Source organism: Amborella trichopoda, chromosome 11 (assembly GCF_054954075.1).
Source record: "Amborella trichopoda isolate Santa Cruz 75 chromosome 11, AtrichopodaSantaCruz75HAP2 v2.0, whole genome shotgun sequence".
Taxonomy (NCBI): Eukaryota; Viridiplantae; Streptophyta; class Magnoliopsida; order Amborellales; family Amborellaceae; genus Amborella; species Amborella trichopoda.
Genome location: NC_142346.1, coordinates 3495914 through 3511617, shown reverse-complemented (window position 1 = coordinate 3511617; position 15704 = coordinate 3495914). Strand labels below are relative to the sequence as shown.

At 35.4% G+C, this 15704-nt stretch overlaps 1 protein-coding gene across 4 annotated transcripts; it reads right to left on the bottom strand.

The window, feature by feature from the left end:
* Nucleotides 1–3940: 3940 nt before the first annotated feature.
* LOC18441292 (F-box/FBD/LRR-repeat protein At1g13570) lies at nt 3941–6347 on the bottom strand. Of its 4 annotated transcripts, none has more exons than XR_016044539.1 (3): nt 5478–6347; nt 4776–4934; nt 3941–4620 (listed from the first exon to the last, which is right to left on the bottom strand). XR_016044539.1 is itself a non-coding variant. In XM_006851410.4 (3 exons), exons 1-3 carry the CDS (start codon nt 6260–6262, stop codon nt 4330–4332), a joined length of 1239 nt encoding a protein of 412 aa, XP_006851473.1. In that variant the 5' UTR covers nt 6263–6347; the 3' UTR covers nt 3941–4329. The 4 variants fall into 4 exon arrangements, 2 of the variants coding, with proteins under 2 accessions (XP_006851473.1, XP_088708167.1); XM_006851410.4 differs by having other exon boundaries at nt 5474–6347; XM_088852041.1 differs by having other exon boundaries at nt 5536–6347.
* Between the last annotated feature and the right edge of the window lie 9357 nt (nt 6348–15704).

Below are 15704 nucleotides of genomic sequence, written 5' to 3'. Positions count from 1 at the left end.
CTGGTCATCCTCAAGAAGGCAACAAAACTCTCGCTTGCAGGCTCAGGAAAGCAATCTATGGGCTTGAACAGTCTCATAGGGCATGGTTTGCAAAGTTACGTTAAGCTCTTGTTGATATAGGGTCTTTTCGGGGTAACGTCGATTCATCCATGTTTGTAAAAAGAAGGCAAACCGGGAATGTTAATGTCCTGATTTATATTAATGACATTGTTATATCAGGACGTGATTGAAACGGCATAACAAAATTGAAAAATTACCTTCATACGAAGTTTAATATTAAACATTTGGTCGAATATTTTCTTGGAATTAAGGTTGCTTACTCTCACAGAGGAATTTTTATTTCCCAAAGGAAATATGTTTTAGACCTTTTACACAAAAATGATAAGATAGTGTGAAAGTCTATTGATACTCCAATTGAGACAAATTATGAAGCTAGCATCGACTCTAGCAAAGCTTTGGAAGATATTGGGATGTTTCAATGTCTGGTTGGTCGACTTATATATCTCATTGTCACTAGAGCCGATATTGCTTATGCGGTGAATATGGTAAGTCAATTCATGCATTCTCCAGAAACTGCTCATCTTGAAGGAATCAATCGAATTTTAAGATACCTTAAGTCTTCTCCTGGAAAATAAATTTTAATGAAACAAAATGGTCATTGTAATATTATTGCCTTTTCTGATACTGATTAGGCAGGTAGTCCTACAGATAGAAGATCCACCACTGGGTAAGAAATAGTCAGTAGTTGCTCGATCTAGTGTAGAGCCCGAATACAAAACAATGGCAACTACAACCTATGAAATAATTTTGCTAAAATTTCTTCTCAGAGATATAGGTTTCAATATTTTGCAACCAATGGTTATGAAATGCAACAATCAAGCAGCTATATGTATCGTATCAAATCTCATATTTCTTGAACGGACTAAGTACATAGAAACAAATTGTCATTTTGTGAGAAAGTTCAAGCCAAAGAAACTACTACTCCGTTTTTCAGAAGCAAAAATCAACTTGCATATATCGTTACAAATGCCATAAGCAAAGTACAGTTTCAAGAACATTAAGCAAGTTGGGCTTGATAGATATCAACGCACCAACTTGAGGGGGCATGTTGAAATAATACTCGATATGGTACACGGATGATATGGTTATCCATATCTTATATTTTTGGGTAGTTAAATGTGAAGAATATCTTGGTAATAAATTGGTGATATATTCAAAAGATATTTGGGAATCAGTTTTAATTTTGTTGTTATCTTGTAAGTTCTATTTAATACTAAGTGAATGAAATAATGGGCACGACTAATTAGCCCTTCAACCATAGATGCAAGTCCAAGAGACTAAACCACGTAAAATTGTTGTATTTTCTTCTTCTTCTCTTCTTGCCTCTTCTTCTTAGATTTCTTCAACATAAATGATTGGATTTCTGCTATCAAACAGGAAAGAGCAAGATATGCTTGATATTGAACACGACAAGGAATTGGACAAAGCCCAACAGCTGAGGACACTCTTCTGGTACAAAAATCATCATCAATTAGAGATAGAAAGTTTTCATACACGTTCTCGAACTTGGGGAATACATAATTTGGGTCCAGGTGTTAATTATTTGAAAATGTACATTAATTACTTCGGCATATAAATCACACAGTTTGACTATTAGCTCCACTTTTTATTTTAATGAACAGTATGGGAATTCTCAAGAAATCTGATCTTCAATTTCATGTGGAGAACAATATTTTTGAGAATATGTTCATGGGACCAACTTCTACTTGTGGAAACTTCTATATTTATGCATTCTTTCCTTTTTTTTTTATTTTTTTTTGCTTAGCGCAATCTCGCTTTTCATAACTAACCAATATCTAGAGGTACAATTTTTTCTTCACAAGGAACAGTAAGATGAGAAATGAGAATACTGCTATTTTCTCTCTTTCAACAAATTCAAAAAATGTAAGACATGAATAGTGTAGGTTGCATCCCGCACGTTGGGCTGATGCTTGATCAACCATTAGGTATGGATGGGCACTGCAATCTTGTGGTAGACCAGCCATGCATAGTCATACTCTATGAGAGTGCAATATTTTGAAAACACTTACTATGAAACTAACTTGTCGAAACTTGGGTGTGTGTTTTGCCCTAAATTGAACTGACATTTGGGCTCATCCACCTAAGTAAGTCTCAAGTGTATTTTAGAACTATAGTGGATTCAATGCTTTGGCACACACTGTGGCTATGCCTGCACGTTTGCATGAGCCTTTACAATGATAGAACATTTTGATACGCCATTGGAGGAACTTCGACCAACTCTAGGAGCCAAAATCGGCAAGCAACAGGTAATATTATGCTGATTTTGGTCAATTTTTCGAACAAAGTTAGCTCAATGGGCCCTATAGTGGGTGCCAAACTGTTTAACTCGAACTCGGGTGTAGAAATTTCCTAGATCTCCCTCGTCTCTTAAGATATGTTTAAAGTGAAAAAATAGTAAATAATAGTAGAAATAATAAGGGCTCGTCAAAACACTATTTGTGAAGAATGAATCTTATGACTCACTTCTGACCGGTTGTCGATCATGCCATCGTTATCTTCCTTAGGAAACCATGAAAGCAAAGGAAATTAATAAGCAATGAATTTAATACTAAGAACCCTTAAAATAAATAGCAAATTATGAACGGACTTTATTTGGGGGGTCAATTACCCTTTGGGAGGGTATTTGCCCAATATTATGAGCACCACCTCGCTCTTTCCCCACTTCATTTCCATTAGCAAGAAAAATTACGGCGAAAAATAGGTGAGTTTGGGGGGAAAGAAAGTGGCCGGAAAGAACAGGGACCAGCTGGAAAATGGCCCCCCAAAAAGGGAAAAAAGCGGTGGCTTTTTCTGCTTCAAGTTTGGGAAATCGAAATCAAGCCAAAAAACAGTGCCGAAAGTTGTTGCAGTTATTGAAACGACCAACGGAAAGTTGGGTTCCCATCGGAATACGGTGGTGATTCTGGTCATTTTCTTGCCGGAAATCGTGTCGTTGGAAAAGGGAGTGACAAAAGAGGTCAGCAGAGGCTCAATTTGGCAAAGAGAGGAGGTAAGATATTTAAAAGTGAGCTCTATTTGGGGTCGAAGCTTTGATTATGTGACCGCAATTTTGGCCAGATCAGTCTTTAATGTGTTTTCAAGGATCAGAGTCATCAGATTAGTTTTCTCCATTGAAGCAGAGTGGAAGCTCAGTCCACCATTGCCTCGTAGCTTCTCTGCAACTGTTTACCCCTCCTCCGAAAACCCAAATTATAGCAAGCCTTCAATGGTGAAATCAGGGCCATTAAACCCAAAATGAGAAGCTCTGCTACAAACCAGAGAGGCTCTTGAACAAACCCAAAATGAGAAGCTCTGCAACAAACAAAGGGTTTCTCTTAAATTATTGAAATTGCACCACAAGAAAGAAAACATTGCTCAATCAATAAGGTCTGTTCGCATCAAATGCTCCCCCACTTCCACCAAAAGCTCCCCCACTTCCACCAAACTTCGAAGGATAAAGAGCTCCAAGTTTGTTACCAATATACCACAAATTGGACAGAAAATTGTAGTCTCTTGTTTAAGAAGTGGGTGAACCATTGAATATATAGAAGATGGGGAATTTGTGAGAAAGGAAGTCTCAAAATATCTATACTCTGTCTAAGATCAAAGTGAAGCTAGCTGCTGGAAGCCAGTGGTTGAACAAGTGATCTTACATTCTTAAATACTAAGATTGGTGAAGTGACTACATCGAAGAGAGTAAGCAACTGAAGTAAGAAGCACTTGTAAGATGGTTTTAATATACCACTTTGATTATAAAGCTCAATGGAACCCTTTCCTTACCCATTGAGATACCAAAATTGATGATTGGGTTACATTGAGTGGCTCTGTATAGAAGACATAATGCAGACATGATGCAACTGAAGAAATAGACCTTCAGAAGTTTGTTTCAGCACACCAAATCATATATAAAGCTCGGTGAACAAGATACAACCACATAGAATAAGAGTATAGTTAAAACAAGATCATTATGCAAAGAAATGGAAGTGCAAGTAGATAGGCTTGCACTGTGCTAACCAAGCAAAATAGATGTTGAACGAAGAGGAAAGAGAGAGGTATAGAGAGACCATGGTTTTTTATGATGAGAAAGTTTGATAGTCTAGGCATAACAAAAAACAAATTCGAATGCAAATGGCTTTCTGCAAGTCTGACTTCCTAACCTGAATTTTAAAAAAAGAAAATAAAAAAATAAAAAAAAGCTTGCCAATGGCAAGTCTCCAGGTCTTATCTTATAGCTTCCCTTCTCTGTAGGGTATGAAAATTTTGTTGAGTCTACTCGATGAACATCATGGCACCAGCAGACGATCTGGGGAACACGGCCAACCTCTTTGCTATCTTCAGCTGTTCAACTTGATTCACTTCTTTCTCATACTCAATTGTAAGTTTGTCCAACACTATGGCATTTGATAGCAAGAATCGAATCAATTCCATGTCTTCCTCCAGGTCACTAAGATCTTTCACATTCACTATTTTGAGGCAACCCAACCAATCAGACTTACTTGTTCTCAATTCACTCAAGCAAGTTCCATCGATTTCATTAATGGGTTCTGTTTTTCCATCAAGCTGGAAAAACAACGTCAGAGGAAAATGTGTCAAGACAAGAAATCACAAGTAAATGAGAAAGGCACAGGAGCAATAAATAAATGATAAAAGAAAACAAAATAAATGATAAAAGCACCCAACAATGTGTGTTATGAGGAAAAGAACATAACGCTCACCAAAAGAGACAATTTTTCCAAAGAAGGATAACTTCTTAGCAAGTAAAAGAAGCCTTCGACCTCATTATTTTCCCTCATATTGAGACAAATATCTAAAGTTCTCAGAGAACAATGCGTGGTTGAGAGTATGCTGGCAGGTACATCTCCACTAAATAAAACCTGCACAAGTACAAAATCAATGTTGTAAGACTCAGCCCAAGTTCGTTTGTTTTTTTTTTTATTTTATTTTTTTTTTTAATTGAGTGGGAAGACGGTCCCTACCCATTTTGAAGGAGATTAGGAGTTAAGCTTTTTAAGGTATGAGTAGAGTGGTGTTAGCGGTGGGAATAAAAACCCCAACGGGGTGAGTAGAGGTGCACACCTCGAAAACCCTTTCACTCTTTCTAAATCACACCGTCGTAGAAGAGCCCTTCTCTCTCTAAAAACAGGGCACCACCCTTTTGAGTGAGAGAGAAGATGAATTGGCTCTTCAGTAGATTGTTTAGTGCTCTGGTTATCCTGAGTGGGCGAGGCGACAAGAGTCACAGGGCACCACCTTTTGGAGTGAGAGAGGAGGTGAATTGGTTCTGCAGTAGAGTCTCAAGTGCTCTAGGCACGCTGAGTGCGCCATGGGAGTCGAGTTTAAAAACATTGCACAAATTGTTCTCAAACATTTTGTGAAACAAATAAAACAAAAACATAATAAACACCGCTCATACCCACATAGACCAGCCAAGTAATGTAATCGATTCTAGTTTGTGTAGGTCCTTTAGAAGTTTACTTGCTCTGCAATCTCCAACATTGCCTTCAGCATGAGCACAGCGCAAGAACAGGTTCTTCAGATTGGAGATCTGATCCAAATTCAGGCTATTGAAGAAACCATTGAAGTGGAAAGAAATGACATTCAGGGCATGGATTTTGACAGAAGAGAGGCCACTACATTCGCTCAATTTTAGGTATTTCAACTGCCTACTCTTGGAAACTAGGGACTCCAGTATGGTATCATCAAGCAGCGAAACTTTCTCTAGAGAGAGACGCTCGAGGGACGGAAAACCCTTGAAATCGGCTGGGGGCTTAAGTATGCAGTGCTTCAAATTGAGAGACATCAAAGCATCACAAAAGAAGATGGAGGAGTGAATCTTGTACCGAGGTTCTTTTTCTATTTCAATCGTTAGGTCTTGTAGGCCTCTTCTAGTGAGAGAAAGCATCCATCGATCAACATTGCCGGGCTCCAACTTATCAAGAGGTAGCGAGGCCCGATAGGAGGGTGCATTATGGAGTAGGAGGGCTTGTAGCGAGGCCTGATGGATGGGTCCATTGTGGAGTAAGAGGGCTTGGTCAATTATCGATGGCCGATTGATTCCTTTAGTGTTGAAAACTGGAACAGACGCCCAAACATGTCTCCATCGCTTAGATAAAACTGAAGTTCTACCAGTTTCTCTAATAGGCAATGGAGAGAGAATGCGATGAAGTATATCGTCAGAGAGAGAACTGAGCCTATCGTCCATGGGACAGAAGAGTAAGCTGCTTAAGACTCTCTCAGCAATTTTAACATAGAACTGAAAAACACTATCTCTATCTCTGCAATATAAAGTCAGAAAAGAGCCGTCGCCTTAGCGATGAAGATATGGCAAACACCTTTTCACCCACAGTACGGGTACACATGTGATACACAGTACGGTTAGACAAATGTCTTTTTAATAAAGTTCCTTAGTATCCATGATAAGGCACCTGATCATCAGGTAAACGCCTTTATTAATAGTAAAATTTTGATAGTTCCTCGTAAATCGTAATAATGAATAGCAAAAGTAGCTATTAACCTCTGTATAAGAAAACTTTATGTAAATTTTAGAGCAAATTAAGTAGAGACACTATTGGGGTAGTGGTTTTTTGCACTTCCATTCCCAAATCCCTTCTCTCTAACTCCTCTTCTCCCTCTCTCTTTGCATTCGTCCTCTTTCACTCTCTAAAACCAAAAGAAAAACAACAGTGAGAAGCTCAACTCTCTCTACAACCAGGAAATAAACACCAGGCTCCAAGGGAAGAGGAGCATCAGGTTTCATAGAGCGAGAGAAGGTGGATCATCACAGGCCAAGATTCCTCTCTATTGGAAATTTGTCCTTTTGTCTTCCATGGCAATTAATTGCGCCTCTTTTTTTCTTTATTCTCTTACTGTAACAGTCACATAACCAAGCTTTGAGGCCAGAAGTATGGCAATTAAGTGTGCCACTTTTTTCTATTATTCTCTCAGTGTAGCAGTCAAATAACCATGCTTTGAGGCCAGAAGAAATAGAGGGAGTATACATACAATATAATCCTATATATACATGTCAGAAGTACGTTCCCCAATCCTTTATTTCAACAACCTGAGTGTAATTGTTGTCGGTAGACAATTCTCTCTTATAATTTCATGTTCCCTAGGGTACATGATCCATCAGATAAAAATCTTATATGATAGTAAATTTTTAAAATTTTCTAATAATATTGAATCTCATAAATTTTTCCCATTAACCTCCAGGAAATAAAAAATTATTAATTTTACATTAAAATTGTATTAAATAGAAGGAATATATATACAATATCATCCTACATGCATATTATATAAATATGTTAGTCATTGACCTCAAGTCAATAAAAGTTGATAGGTCATAATGTAACATCCCGATATTGTACGGCCTTTTACCACTTGTTCCAAGCTAAAAATTTTAATAAGAACAATTAGCACAAATATATCTCAATTTTTATCTATTTAAAAAAAATTCCAACTTTTGAAAACTTTGTTCACTTCTTGTTTTTTTTAATTTTGAAGTAAAACAATTTTCACAATAATCGTATTATTACTGTTAATAACTTTAATTAATATTACAATAATTTAAATACCGTAAAACCTAAACTATATTATACACCATTCTAAATAATAATATTTTAAATACCGTAAAACCTAAACCATATAATGTTTAGCATATTTATGTGGAATTTATCTATAACTTATTGAATTTATCCTTAATTCTTACTCGCGGATAAATACATTAGATAAATACCAAATCTTATCATATCAAGAGATATGAACACCAATAACCTTATCAATATATATCTCTACATATAGATGCCTAGCATATTTTGGTGGTATATATCTATAACGGATGGTATTTATCCTAATTGTTACTTGCGGATAAATACATCAGATAAATACCAAATCATATCATAATCAAGAGATATGAACACCAATAATCTTACCGATATATATCTCTACAAATAGGTATCCATATTGATATGTATCTAATGTATATCCATACAGTAGTTAAAATGCGTATAATATGGCTTAGGTTTTACAATATATAAAGTACCGTAATTTAAAATGATGTATATTATTGCTTAGGTTTTACGGTATTTATCTTATAATCACAGAGAAGCAACAAGGTGTAGAGAGAAGAGAAGAGAGAAGACGATCTTAGTTTGATCAATTTTCATTAACAACGAAAGAAACCCTAAAAGGGTTTATATATAAATACAAATTTAATATAGACAACATTATCCCCACACAAATATACAATGACAATAAAGGACAAATGAAAATAACTTAAAATTATACGCCTTGTTTTTGTATACACATTATTATCCCCCTTCAAGCTGATGCGGACATGGGGAAAGCATTAGCTTGTCCACTAAAAAATCATAGCTGCTCCGAGTAACAGATTTGATGAAAATATCAGTCGTTTGCGCAGTAGAAAAAACATAAGGGAGATATAATATACCATCAAGATAACGATCACAAACATAATGACAATCTACGTTAATATGTTTTGCTAGCTCATGAAAAATTGGATTAGATACAATCCTAATTGCACTTTGGTTATCTACATATAAAGGTGTGGGATTTGAAATAGATATACCAAACTCATTGAGAAGAACACGAACCCAAACAATCTCACTAGCAACAGAGGACATAGCACGATACTCAGCTTCAGTGCTGGACTTAGAATTAGTGTCTTATTTCTTGCTCTTCCATGATACTAATGACGACCAAAAAAATACACAATATCTTATAGTAGAACAACAAGTGTTTGGATCACCTGTCCAATCTGCATCTGCATATGCACTAAGATCTAAAGAGGATGTGGAGTCAAAGAATAATCCACGAATGGAAGTACCTCGAACATAGCGTAAAATTCAATAAACTGTTGATAGATATGGTTGTCAAGGATCTGAAACAAATTGGCTCACAACATGGATAACATATGCAATATCCGAGTGAGTCATAGTGAGATAGATGAGGGATCAGAGCAGCTTGCGATACATCATAGGCTCAAGAAGAGGATCTCCAATATGTGTACAAAGTTTAACATTGAGTTCCATGAGCGTATCAACAACCTTTGCATCATTCACTCGGGCACTGAAAATAAGATCAAGTGCATACTTCTGTTGGTGGATGTAAATATCACGTTTAGATCGAGAGATCTCGAGGCCAAAACAATAAGATATTTCCTCAAGATCCTTCATTTGAAATTCTTCTTGCAATCGTAGCTTTACATCCTTATGGAAGTGAAATCATTGCCAGATCTAAGAATATTATCAACATATAATAAAACAATGCAAATTACATGCTTTGTGGTACGAATAAACATTGAGTGATCATGTTAACTTTGAGTGAAGCCAATTACAAGAATGACAGCCCGAAAAAGCTCAAACCATGCACGGGAAGCTTGTTTAAGGTTGTAAATTGCTTTACGAAGTCGACAAACCAATGACTTATCTTGATTAACAAACCCAGGTGGTTGACACATATAAACTTCCTCTTGAAGTTTGTCATTAAGTAATGCATTTTTTAATAGATGCGAGTGCAATAAAAGTACGAATAGTTGTCATTTTAGCAGCTGGAGCAAAAGCTTCTTCATAATTGATGTCATGCTCCTGGGTAGAACCCTGAGCAACTAAGCGGACTCGTAACTTGACTTTATAAATCCATTTACAACCAATAACATGTTTTTCGGGGGGCAATGAGACCAAATCCCAAGTATGATTTGCCTCTAAAGCTGTAATTTTCTTATTCATAACTATACTCCAACATTGGAAGTTAGATACCTGAGAATAAGAAGATGACTCATGAAATAATGGATTAGTAATGGTTACAGCAAAACAAGTATGGTATGGGCTAACCACTGGTAAGTTAAGACGATTAGGTGGAATGGGCTTTCGGAGTAACCGTCGAAGTTGAACATGACCGATAGAAGGATCAACAATTGAAGGTGATGCATGATCAGCACTTGACAAAGACTTAGTTACTGGATGTGGTAATCCCTGATTTCATGATATTGAGAAGGAAGTATATCGAAACTAGGAAAAAATGAAAACTCAGGTCCATGTGTGGCTGAATTAGGGTGTGGATAGTGTTGATGGAAGGGTCGATGCTTGAAAAATATAACACGTCGGAATATTCTAATACGATTAATAGAATGATCAAATCAACGATATCCTTTTTGATTTGTTGGATAACCTACAAACATGCATTTGACAGACTTAGGTAAAAATTTATCATGGGTAGAATATGGTAAAAGTACAAAGCATGTGCACCCAATCACACGTAAATGTGAATATTCAGGGAGTTTGTTAAAAAGCTTTTGAAATGGTGACACATTTTGCAAAATCGGTGTAGAAAAAAGATTAACAAGATAGACAGCAGTAGACATCGCTTCAGCCCAAATATTCTTTGGGAAATGATAGCTAATAAGAAGAGAACGAGTGGTTTCAAGAATATAACGATATTTTGTTTCAATAACTCCATTATGTTTCAAGGTATGAGGACATGAACGATGATGAATAATACCATCTGTACAAAGATATGGTTGAAATTCATAAAATAAATACTCCCTCCCCCCCCGCCCCCAAAATCAAACCTAAAAACTTTAATGTTTTTCTCAAATTGATTTTTTATCATATTATGGAAGTTTTTAAAAACACTAAACACAGTTGACTTGTGTTTGAGAAAATAAATCCAAGTATATTTAAAAAAATGATCTATAAATATCATATAATAAAAAAATCTATTAATTGCATGAACATGAGCAAGGCCCCAAACATCAGAGTGCACTAAAGAGAAATGATGGATACTTGTATTATTGATATGAGGAAAAGGTTGAGCCAAATGTTTTGCCAACTTGCAACTCTCACAAACAATATTCTTATCAAATTTTCTATGAGAGAATACAGTAGGTAAAGCCTAGAGTTTAAAAGAGAAAATATTTTTTGAGAATGTGGGTATCCTAACCTACAATGCCAAATATACTAAAGAGAATTTGATTGACTTATTTCATGAGGAGAAGGAGAAAGGTGACAAACTAGCAGAGCTTGTGAAAGATAGAAAGGAGTTTCATTGAAACTAACTGGGAAAAGCCGACCCTGCTTAGTGCATCTCCTAATCACTTTCCCTGTTGCAAGATCCTGCACCAAACAACCTTTATTAGAAAAAGAAACAAGGCACTTGTAATCAACTAACTAGCCAACGTACATTAAATTCAAAGGAAGGTTGGGAATATAATGAACACATTTCAATGCTAAAAAGTTACTAGATGGATCAGGGACACTGATATTACCAAAGTGGGTAACATGAAGTAGAGACCCATTAACAGTAAAATAAGTCATAATTTCAAAATGGGGTGTTACAGAGGATAAATGCGAAAGTTGTCATGTCAAATGATTTGATACTCCTGAGTCTATAATCCAAGTGTTTGATAAAAGCATTCATCTTAAGTATATATGTCGTGGCTAAGGCCACATCAGTGACATCTTGTGATGTGGATTTTCCAACCCCAAGATAGCTGAAGCGAGTTTCTTCAGCAAGGAGATCTGAGAGGCAATCATCTAATGGTGGAGTAGAAGTATGATGAAGGACTGATGCTCTCATTCTTTCAAACTCCGATCGTAACGCCATAAGGAGTGAAATAAACGAGACCGATTTCGTGCTTTAATAACAGCTTCATTAGATGGCTCTATCCCCATCGAGTTCATCTCATTCCATATACCTGAAAGAATATTAAAATAATCTTGAATTGATGAGTCCCTTTGTTGTGTCTTCATGCTCGCCTATTTAAGGGTATAGAGACGGGCAGTATTTGCTTGAGAATAAATCTTCCTTAAATAATCTCACATTGCTTTGGCGCTAGGTTGATACGTGAGGTTGCGCCCAATTTTGGGCTCAACTGAGTTCATAATCCATCACACAATAGAGCTATCTTTGGCAAACCAATCACTACGTCTATTCTCATCCTTAAGCATTGGAACGGAACCATCAATATAGCCGCATAACTTTCGTCCCATGAAAAAAGGTCTCATTTGGAAAGACCACAAGCAGTGGTTCTTCCCATCAAGACGCACAGAAATAGTAGCACTCTCTGTAGTATTCTTGGATTCCATGACAATAAAACATGTGGCTGACAAGAAGTACACGAGGTTGCAAGAGCATAGAAGAACTAAAAGCACAGCTACTAGAACACAAAAATAACGACTCCAACTTGATGGATTAAATATCAGCCAAGATACACCGATAAAGTTTTTTTTTTTTTTTTTTTTTTACTCCAAGAAGATAAAATAAGAAAATAAGAACGAGGGTAATGTAGGAAGAATGAAGGTATACTTAGAAAATAACAAAGTACTTATTGCTGCTCCTTTGCTTATTACTTCTCCTTGGGAAATTTGTAATGCAGGAAACAATGCACTATTTAAAAGCAAACAACAAGAAGACAAAACGAGGGTGGGATAAGGAGAATAAGATAAAAAATTTCAAGAAGATGAAGATTTTGAAAGCAATAGTGGAAGTAAAGACAGTGAATATATGCAATAACCAGGTAAACGGAAGAAAAAAAAAAGCGTTCGCACTTCACGAGTGTAGAGAAAGAGATACTCGGCAGTTGTTGCAAATCTTTAGGAGATTAAAAGTAAAAATAAACAATCTGATACCATCTTATAATCGAAGAGAATTGGAGGGAAGAAACAAGGTGTAGAGAGATGAGAGAAGATGATTTTAGTTGGATCAATTCTCAATAACAATGAAAGAAACCCTAAAAGGGTTTATATACAAATACAAATACAAATTTAATGTTGACCACATTATCCCTACACAACTATACAATGACAATAAAGGACAATTGAAAATTATACATCTTATATTTGTATGCACATTAGTAATTTAAAGTACTGTAATATTAATTCAAGTTATTACGGACTAAAATTGAAGAAAAAGGTGTGGATGAGGTTTATGAAAATTGAGTTTTTTTTCTAAATAGACGAAAATTAAGGTATGTTTGTGATAGTTTCCCAATTAAAAATTTAAAGGGGAGTGATTTCATCGGATTGTAGTCTAATACAAAGAAGTAAGGGAAAATATCTTCGTACCCTTAATTTTTTGCTCCATTTCTAAAAAGAAGGGATAATATCTCTGTACCCTGTATTTTTGCTTTTATTTCTCAAAAGACTCAAGAATTTAAACTATTTCTTACAGCATAAAGTCCCTATATTTTCCATCTTCCTACCCCTTAGACCCCTTTAACCATACATTATTGACCTAAACATTTTGTAAAATGACTCCATCTCTATCTCTCAATACTCTGTATTTCTCTCCTCTCTATCTCTGAAAACTCCGTCTCCCACCTCTCTCATCCTCTCTTTCCCTCTAGATGTCTCCAACTCCCAATTTGGTTGCCTTTAAATTCGGATTTCCAACTCAAGCCATCCATATTCCTCTTTCTCTCTCACTTTCTCTCTCTAGTTTCAGGTAGAAAGAAAGAGTATTTCATCTCCTCTGTTTCTCTCTCTAAAGAGAGGAGGTGGTGCTAGAGCGAGGACGTCTTAATGGAGGTGCTCATAGTGCGGCATCAATGGCCACAACTCGTGAACTTGCTTATAGGATAGCATCAATAGAAATAGCGGTGTTGTGGGATTTGGGGTGAGATTAACATAGGGATTCAATTCTAATAATACTTCCCTTGTAAATAATTCGATGAGGAAGACAATCAATTACAATAATCTCTCCCAATATGGCACCCCACTAAAAAAAGAGCTCTCTTTCTCTCTTCACATCCCTCAATTTCTATTTTTGGATAAACTTTTTTTTATGAGAAACGCACATCCCTCGATCTCTCTTGTATTTCTCCTTGTGTTTGCTGATTCCTAGTTTGAAAGTTGTTGATTTTCAGTAATATTTCGTAGTTACTCAGTTTTAGTTGGATTTGGGTTTTTGGATTCAATTCAATATAAAAAAAAAAAAAAAATTCAATAGAGTTCTCTCTGAGGAGATCTCAACAGAGTTTGAGTTTTTTTTACTGTTCATCTTTGTTCTTTTGAAACTCTTTCCATTTTTTGGGGCAAAAATATATATGCGGAATTTTGAGAGAGAGAGAGAGGGGGAGGGGGGGAAAGAGATACAGAGTTTTGAGAGAGATAGAAATGGAGTCGTTTTATAAAATGTTTAGGTCAATAATGTATGGTTAAAGGGGTCTCGGAGGTAGGAAGAAAGAAATGATAGAAACTTTATGCCACAAGAAAGAATTTAAATTCTTGGGTCTCTTGAAAAATGGAAGCCAAAAATAGGGGATTAGGAGATATTTTCCCAATAAATAATTATCAAAAATTATGGTAGGACCATTTGTTTGACCTTAATCTTTAAAGGGTGTGGTTTGCATGGGGTTGCAACTTTAATCGATCCACTTAAGGCGCACCTAAAAATTTTATCATAAATATAATTTTGATATGAAAATTCTTAGGATGGTTTGAGAATCTATTTTCATTTTTAATTATAAAATTTTAAACTCTAAAAATGGTTCAAATCAAGTAGATCTATAAACACATGAAAATCTTAAGAATGGATCGTCCAGATAATGTGTTGCAAGATACACTTTTTTGCAGACTCGAAATCGTTTTTTATTTTCATATTTATAAATCTCGATATCGAGATGATCAATTAGATAGTCTTCCAACATCCAAACAACCTTTTAAGATGGATTTTTGGGGTGCATTTTTAGTTCTACATTTTAAGGTTTCAACCTTATTTAAACTTTTTCCATCTTTAAATACACACTATATTTATTATTAAAAAATTATAAATTAAATTAAATTTGAAAACATGATATGTTCTTTTTTTTGCTCAATTTACATCAGCCCTCTATTTTAGTAAGATATTTAGATTTACATCTTAGAAAGATTTTTTTTTCCCTTTTCCAAATGTTTCATATGGCTTTATTAGCATTAGATGAACAATGTTAGAAAAGGAAAATACAAAGATTGAGTTTGTAAAGGCCTAGATTTTGAAATTCACTAAATGGATGGTCTAGATTCATTCTTGGATGAGGATTCATTTTGACTATATCTAGGGTAAAAATTGAATTTTATTTCTTTGGAGTTTGGTTATTAGGATTAAGAGAGCGCATAAGCAATTTTTAGGATCATACAAATGCCACAAACATGGTTTTCTAATAGTGTGGTTTCATTACATTGCACAATGACATGTGACATGAAATCCCCCAAATTTTATATTGGAAATGTATGCAATGGGACTATTTATTTTTTATAAAATGAGGTCACAACTACTACTATCATTAGAAGTAAAATCGGGTGGTTGAGATTGTGTCATTGATTAGGTACAATGTCTAAAACAAACTTTTCTCGAGTGTTGTGACACACTTCATTCCATTAAATATTACATCCAATGCCTAAGAATGATTGTGACCTCCTTATACAAAAAAAGTAAGTGGTCTCCTAATATACAATCCCATTTAAATTTCTATTTTTCTTTTAAAATACTTAATCAAGAGTATAGATCTCTAAAATATTATTTAGCAGTTTTTCTCAGACATATCAATTATACGATATGCTATAAAGGGAGCACTTTAGACAAAACTTTTACATTTTTTGTGAGTGTTTTGGCGAGATGCTTGAATAGAGGACACGTGTAACTGTACT

Excerpts from the sequence above, each read along its gene's own strand:
- LOC18441292 (XM_006851410.4), bottom strand. The coding sequence starts at position 6,262 with ATGGACGATAGGCTCAGTTCTCTCTCTGACGATATACTTCATCGCATT. Across the intron at positions 4,935-5,473 it reads TACTTGGCTGGTCTATGTGG|GTTTTATTTAGTGGAGATGT; the intron begins GTATGAGCGGTG and ends GTACTTGTGCAG. Across the intron at positions 4,621-4,775 it reads TGGAAAAATTGTCTCTTTTG|CTTGATGGAAAAACAGAACC; the intron begins GTGAGCGTTATG and ends TTGTTTTTCCAG.